The sequence below is a fragment of the Sardina pilchardus genome, chromosome 17 (assembly GCF_963854185.1).
Source record: "Sardina pilchardus chromosome 17, fSarPil1.1, whole genome shotgun sequence".
Classification (NCBI taxonomy): Eukaryota; Metazoa; Chordata; class Actinopteri; order Clupeiformes; family Clupeidae; genus Sardina; species Sardina pilchardus.
The window spans coordinates 22,707,562-22,715,061 of NC_085010.1; the positions used below are offsets into that span (position 1 = coordinate 22,707,562).

The following is a 7,500-nucleotide window of genomic DNA, read 5'->3' on the forward strand; positions in this document are numbered from 1 at the left end:
CACACACACACACACAGTGTTTTGCTCCTAGACATACCATTGGCTGTTTCTAGATTGTGCCCATTGTCACGGTCTGGACCCACATCTACTTGGGCTTCAGGAGACTTGTGGAATGTGGCAGACTTCAGAAGAAGGATGGTTTCTCTCTCTCCCTTTCTCTCTCTTTCTCTCTCTCTCTCACATGCATACACATTCACTTACCTTGGCATGCTTCCACGAACAGGATTATAGTCAACACATTTGAATGAACAGGGTTCTGGAGGGCTGTTTTTTTTTTCAAGTTTCTCTCTCTTTCTGTGTGTGTGTGTGTGTGTGTGTGTGTGTGTGTGTGTGTGTGTGTGTGTGTGTGTGTGTGTGTGTGTGTGTGTGTGTGTGTGTGTGTGTGTGCGCACGTCAGGGCTGTCTGGCTTCTCAGGTGCATGGATGATGCGAGGATGAGGCCCACCGCAGTGCAGACATGTGTGGTTGTGTGTGTGCGTGTGTGTGTGCGTGTGTGTGCGTGTGTGTGTGTGTGTGTGTGTGAGTGAGAGAGAGAGAATGTGCGTGTTTGTCTAAGTGGTGAAGTCAGTTCCCTCGCCGGTCTAGACTGCAATACCCATACATGTGATGATTTCCCCGAGGCATAAAAGATGGTGTTGAAATAACTGCACTCGATTAGCTCACAGTGTCATGATTTAGAGTGTGCTTATCCCCGTATACATAAGTCAAAACTTCCCTATTCTCAAGTTAGATACATAAAACAAATGCCTTAAATTCTAAAGTATTTAACAAATAACCCTTCAAGTCTTCAAGCTGGGTCCCCCCAAAAATGAGTGCTATTGTTGTGTTGTGTAACGACATTCCTAAATAGAGATAAACATCTTTTAGTTTTGGTGTAAACCATAAATGTTGGGTAGCCTTGTACACGGCACACGATCTCTGTGGCCTCTCCTCCACACGCAGCGAGTATAGCGCGTATAGCTTCCGCGCTAGAGATCGGCGGACTGTGTTATGCAGTCGGCCACCCCATATGACAGTGTTCTGAGGTGAGATTGCATCACTTCTTGGCCCCGGCGCTCCTTTGAGGAAAAGTCTGTGAGCCAGAGAGTGGACCGCTTAGAAGCACCCCCTGTTTTTTCCTCTGCCCCGGCTCCAGGACCTCCAGGAGCTCTAGGGGCTTAGGCCCAGTTATTATCCCAGCTCAGTGGCTCACATCCTGGGCTGAGAGAGCCGCTCGCTGGCCTCTTGTCTGAGGCTCCGTAGGAGGTTGTACAGCAATGGAGAATTAGAGGCTAGAAAAGAGCAAAAGAAAAGGCTTCTTCTTAAATGGGGTTGGACGGTAAAGACCTTAAAGGACCCTTGAAAGAGAGACCCACTTGTACAGACACAGACAGAGAAAAGGAAAAAAAAGAGAATGATAGAAAGAGAGGGAGAGAGAAAGAGAGAGAGAGGAAGAAACAAGTACCTAATTCTTTTTCCTCTTCATGTGAAGAGAATAGGGAAGGCACGGAGGAGAATTAGCAGAGAAAAGAGCACAGAGAGGCTGCTTAGCGTGATGGTGAAGACCTCAAAGGACCCTTGACAGACAGAGGCACCTCGATGAACAAAGAGAGAAAAGAGAGGAGAGAAAAGAGCGAGAGACACAGAGAGGGAAACGAGGAAAGATTCCATTTGTGCGCCATACTTAGTGATGAGAATGAAGGAGAAACTGGAGGAGCAATGTGCCAGTGTTATCCGAAAGCTGTGGAGAAAAACCTTAAAGTATCCTTGAAAGAGATACATAGAGAGAGACAGAGACAGAGACAGAGAGACAGACAGAGAGACACACAGAAAGACAGAAGTAGACAGACAGAGAGACACACATAAGAAAAGAGGAATTTGAATCCTCTTTTTGTTTCCAAAAGTGTTTTAACATGAAGGCTTCTGGTAAAGACCTAAAGAACAATTGACAAAGACAAAGAAAGAAGAAATAGCAAAAAGGAGTAAACTAGCATTTAATTAATTTTTCTCTAAATGTATTGAAGGAAATGAAGATGATATAGCAGGGAATTATCTGACACAAGAAATAAAGAAAGATTTCATTTTAACATTGAGAAGGGCACTCAAAGAAGAATGTGGGTTTGTGTTGCTGTGTGTGTGTGTGTGTGTGTGTGTGTGTGTGTGTGTGTGTGCGTGTGCGTGGGTGCATGCGTGGATGCGTGTGCACCTGTGTGTGTGTGCACGTGTGCGTGTGTGCGTGCGCGTGTGTTTCGTGTCCCTCTGTGTGGATTTGATGGGAATAAAGGAGAAGAGCTGGGGAAGCGTGGAGGTGAGGAGAGGCGCATCACACAGAGACCAGAGAACAGGGGAATGGTTTTAATGAGGGACCGAGGGGGCGGGGGGGACCCATCAGACTGTAACACATCCTCAGCACACCACCAACACACACTTCCTGTTGAACCGCATGGCCAACTGACACACACACACATACACACACACACACACACATTAGCCTAGACAAGCAGACAAATCTTTCTCGTTTGTCACATAATCAGAAATAAATCTCTATGGAAAGAGAGGATTTTAGTGCCTATTACGTGTGTGTGTGTGTGTGTGTGTGTGTGTGTGTCTGTCTGCTGCAGGCCTACTGCACCCCCGCTCCACTGGAGTCATGTTTACATCATGTTTCCTCCCTCTCTCTTAGCAGGCATTGTGTTGTAAATAGCTGCTCACTTTTACCTGCTATCTCCTCTATCTGTAATCCCCCTACGGCCCCCTTTCACCCACCACTCCACACACACTCACTGCCCTAGGACTAGTCTAGTGCTCTCACGTTAGCATCCACTGAATGACCCTTTCTCTCCCTCTCTCTCTTTCTCTTCATCTCATCTCCCCTTCTCCTCTCTCTCCTCTCTCTCTCTCTTGAATTTCCCCTTGGGGATCAATAAAGTATCTATCTATCTATCTATCTATCTATCTATCTCTCATCCCTTTCTTCGCCCCTAAGTTTTCACCTCATCCCATTGTCTCTCCTAACAAGCTATTTAAATCACTCGGAGAGTTTTACAGCTGGCCGTAAAGTCATTTGCTAAGACCCCACCAGTGTGCGCACTTTGTCTGCGAGGCCTGTGACCGCCTGGCCTTCGCTGTGACATATGGGTCACCCATTAACCAGCCGATAATGGGCATGACCAATGAAGGGGAAATGGGCCCCCCTTGCGGACGAACCATCTTGGCGCTCCGCAGGTTGTTCTGGGTCCAAAACAATGTAGCTGCTGGGTTTCGTCAACTGGCACCCCGAAAAGCAGCCCAACACAAGATGGTGTTTTTGGTACGCCTTGCATAACAAATGGACCATGACAATTGGCTGTGTGTGTGTGTGTGTGTGTGTGTGTGTGGGAGAGAGCTTGCTTGCTTGTTGGCATCTTATTTCTCTCTTTCCCTCTTTCTCTCTCTCTTTCTTTCTCTCATTCTGTCTTTCTTTCTTTGTCTTAACGCTTGACCTTTCTCTCACAGTGCACTCCAAATATAGGTGTCACTGTTTGCTAAATCAATGCCCCCAACAAGCTATAATTAGCAAATGCCATCCAACATTTTAATCTCTCAATTTGCCAAACAGTGCCAGACGGTGAGCCGGTGACAAAGGTCCTGTTTAGCCCCCATTATCCTGCCAGGAGAGGGAGAGCCTTGTTAGCCGATTATGCTAACAAAATGGCTCCCTTGTGTCGGAGGGCAGCTTGGCAGCAGGGCATTAGCGCTAATGGAGGGGCCTGGGCGCTAAACAGTGGCCGGCTTAGACTCCGAAGCCAGCCAGGCAGTCAGGCAAGCGAGCACAGACAAGGGCAATTGTTTTACAGTGAACCGAGGGCTAAAACTGGCAATGCACACGGAATTCCTCTCTCGCTTTGTCTCATTATCTTCTCTCTCTCTCTCTCTCTCTCTCTCTCTCTCTCTCTCTCTCTCTCTCTCTCACCCTGGTATTCCTGCTTCCATCTCTCTCTCTCTGTCTCCCTCTCCTTTGTATTCTCTCTTTCTCTCTACCTGTTTTTTCTTTTTTGTTCTGTCAAACTGACTTTAAGCGTGATTGTTCAGTAATGTTGGAAAATGTATTCGATCATCATGCATTTCTACATTTATACACATGGAGATATGCAGAGAGAGAGAGAGAGAGAGAGAGAGGAGATGGACAGTAGAGAGAGAGAGAGAGAGAGAGAGAGAGAGAGAGAGAGAGAGAGAGAGAGAGGCAATTTTGTCATGTTTGCACCATGTCCAGTCAGACAGACGGCCCAATTACATCCCGTATGAGAGGAGTAGGACCTGTGAAAGTCTTCCTCCCCTTTTACAGACATCCACACTTGCCTGTCTGCCCATCTGATTTTACAGTCTGGTTGAAGATTGTGTGTGTGTGTGTGTGTGTGTGTGTGTGTGTGTGTGTGTGTGTGTGTGTGTGTGTGTGTGTGTGTGTGTGTGTAAGAGAGGGACTACAGAGTGGATGTAGTGTGTAAGTAACCTTTGATTATTGTTTAGAAACCTTGGCCACACACACACACACACACACACACACACACACACACACAGAGGGAGACAAACACACAGACACACACAGACATACTGCTATTCACAGACATTCTTTTAATACCGAAAAAATATGTGACATACCATAAGTGAATGCAAAATCTTCATTTGCATTCTAAGTATGCATTTTCCTCTCTCTCTCTCTCTCTCGCTCTCAACTTTTCCTTCCTCCTCCATGCAGGCTTTTCCATTGTCTCCTGCATATTCTTCCACCCACCTCCTCTCCTTATCCGGGACGGATGGTGTGAGCCATCCTTTTCAGCGGGGCGCTGCAGACATATTTCTGATAGCCAATTACTCTCCGGACACAAAACCCGGCGCAGGTTCTGGCCTCTCGTTGCTCCAGTGCACGCCTCGTTCGCCTCGTTCGCCTCGTTCGCCCACTCAGACAAAAGAACAGGCCTCCGAGTCTGTCGGCGGGATGTCACTGTTGGCTAGTCTGCTGTAGCGCTGTGATACAATGCGGTGAAAAAAAAAAACACACGTACGCACACACACACACATTCACAGATACACACACACACACACACACTCACAGATACACACACACACACACACACACACACACACACACACTCACACACACACACACACACACACACACACACACACACACACACACACACACACACACACACACACACACACACAGAAGCACACACATACACAATCCCACACACACACACACACACACAGACACACACACACATATGCACGCAGGTCATCTTAATAGGCCTGTTCCCGGTATAGTGGCTCATACGCCATGTGGCTGTGCTTGACTGAGTTTAAACAAACTAATATAGTGCTGCTACAGCTTTTTCATTTCACAAGCAGAGAACAACTGCGTCAGGCACCATCAAAGACACAGATTGTTCTGGAAAAAAAACGATGGCCTTTTGGGCCTTAGAATTACTGTTGTTTCAGCATCGCCTTAACATGTGACACCTTGGTGCCAATGAAACACTAGCTACTGTTAAGATGAAGGAACAGTAATGTATTCATCATTTAGATTATGTGAATACACATAAGGCGTATAGACTTCCCCCTCATTGGCCTCAGCAGCAGCGTGAAGTTTTAACCTAACTTGTGTGCATCCTGCCGTTTCCCCAGAGTTATTCCTAACCATCAGTGGCTTAATGCTTGCTCTTATTGCCTAATGATAACACCGAGGCTGACAGGCCACACTGTTGCCTGACTTAAGAAATTACAGCGTGATTTGCTTTAGATATCCGCTGATTGTGTGTGACACGGTAATAGACACTGCATACGCTCAGCACACGGGGGCCTATTACTGACATCTCTAATGACGTCTCTGGGGGGGGGGGGGGACCTCCGATGTGCTAAACAAAAGCCAGGCTATCGTTTTAATCCCCCTTCCACCCCAACCAAAACATTAGTGTTAATCAGATGTGATGGGTCCGCGCTCGACATGGGGGAAAGTGTCACAAAAGAGTCATTGTGTTAGTCACATGGACAAGGACAAACACACACACACACACACACACACACACACACACACACAGATAGACAGTAAGAAAGATCCACACACCATGCACAAACTTATCAAACATGAACATGAACACGAGCACAGACACACACACACACACGCACAGTCGCGCGCACACACACACACACACACACACACACACACACACACACACACACACACACACACACACACACAATAACAATAAGAAGTATTTGTGTTGGAGTAGATGAGCAGGAGTGGGTTCAGCAGGTTAAGTGTATGTGGCAGCCGCTGTGTACGGGAACTGCCAGCTGAAACTAGTGCTCCATTGATTGCAGCCGTTCCTCCCTCCTCAGATCATTGATCTGCCGCATTCCTGCAGGAGCATTGATTGAGAAAACTCTCATGTCGTATCGATGTGTGTTTCTTATCGACGAGGACTTATGCAAATCTCGGAGTGAGACTCTGACGATGTGTGTTGTCCTATTGACAACCAATACCCACAAACATAACATTTTGTTATTTGGGGGAACTCACTTATGAAGTGACTCTCTCTCTCTCTCTCTCTCTCTCTCTCTCTCTCTTTCTCTCTCTCTCTCTCTCCACCTCTCTATTTCTCTGCAGATTCAACATTTTGCTCAGCGAGACATCGGAAACAGATCCAACATGGTGCCGCACACACAGACAGAGGAGCAGAGGTCGCCGGAGTCGAGCATGCGGCTGCTGGGAGGGATTCAGGGGATTCAGGGCCCAGGTAGGATTCAGCTGAAGCAGGAACCGGAGGATCAGAACCAGAACTATCAGACCCATCAGAACCAAAGTGAGTGGGGGCACACGGGTCACTCCTGGTACCAGGCGCCGCACACAGGAACCTACGGGAACCACCAACTGCCAACAAGCTGGCCGACCTCATGGCAGGTAAGGGCTGGACACACTGCCTCTGCTACAGCCAGAGGTGGACATCCCCCACTTCAGAGAGTCCGTCAGATCAGATTCAGATTCAGATTCATTTATTCAAGTTTGATATGGCGGGTATGACCTATAACAGTGAAACCTGAACTAATTAGGATCAGTTTGTTTAGTAAATGGCTGAAAAATTTTTTTGATAGGACTTTAACTTTCTGAAACCAGGATGTCCACCTCTGGCCTCACTACGCTGTCATACAGAGTGCATGGAAATGGCACCAGTCTCAAATGTTGGCATGTGATCAGTAATAGAACCTGATTCATGCCAACCCATGTTGCCGCTATTGTAGCAAATATTTGTTGGCAATTGAGAACTTTTGTACCATTTTTTTCTGCTAGGCTATATGTAGAGAAACGTTACCTATTTTGAGAGACCTTTATTGAGAACTCATGCAGTTTACCTTTGAGAGCTGTACAACCCATCCTACCTGGATGAGTCTCTCATGTTTGCGAATGGAGAAATCCAAATGTCCGAGGTTTGTGGGGCTAAAGGCTAAAGTGATTGAAGAGCACAAGAGTTAAAACCTTGGCTC

The 7,500-nt window shown here is 46.9% G+C and overlaps 1 protein-coding gene across 4 annotated transcripts in view; it reads left to right on the forward strand.

Annotated features, from left to right (window-relative positions):
* tfec (transcription factor EC) overlaps window positions 1-7,500 on the forward strand; it is a 55,407-nt gene that overhangs the window by 5,577 nt on the left and 42,330 nt on the right. For all 4 annotated transcript variants that reach the window (XM_062518650.1, XM_062518651.1, XM_062518652.1 and 1 more), the window contains exon 2: window positions 6,626-6,919. In XM_062518650.1, coding sequence (XP_062374634.1) covers window positions 6,626-6,919 — 294 coding nt within the window. The remainder of the gene's footprint in view (window positions 1-6,625; window positions 6,920-7,500) is intronic.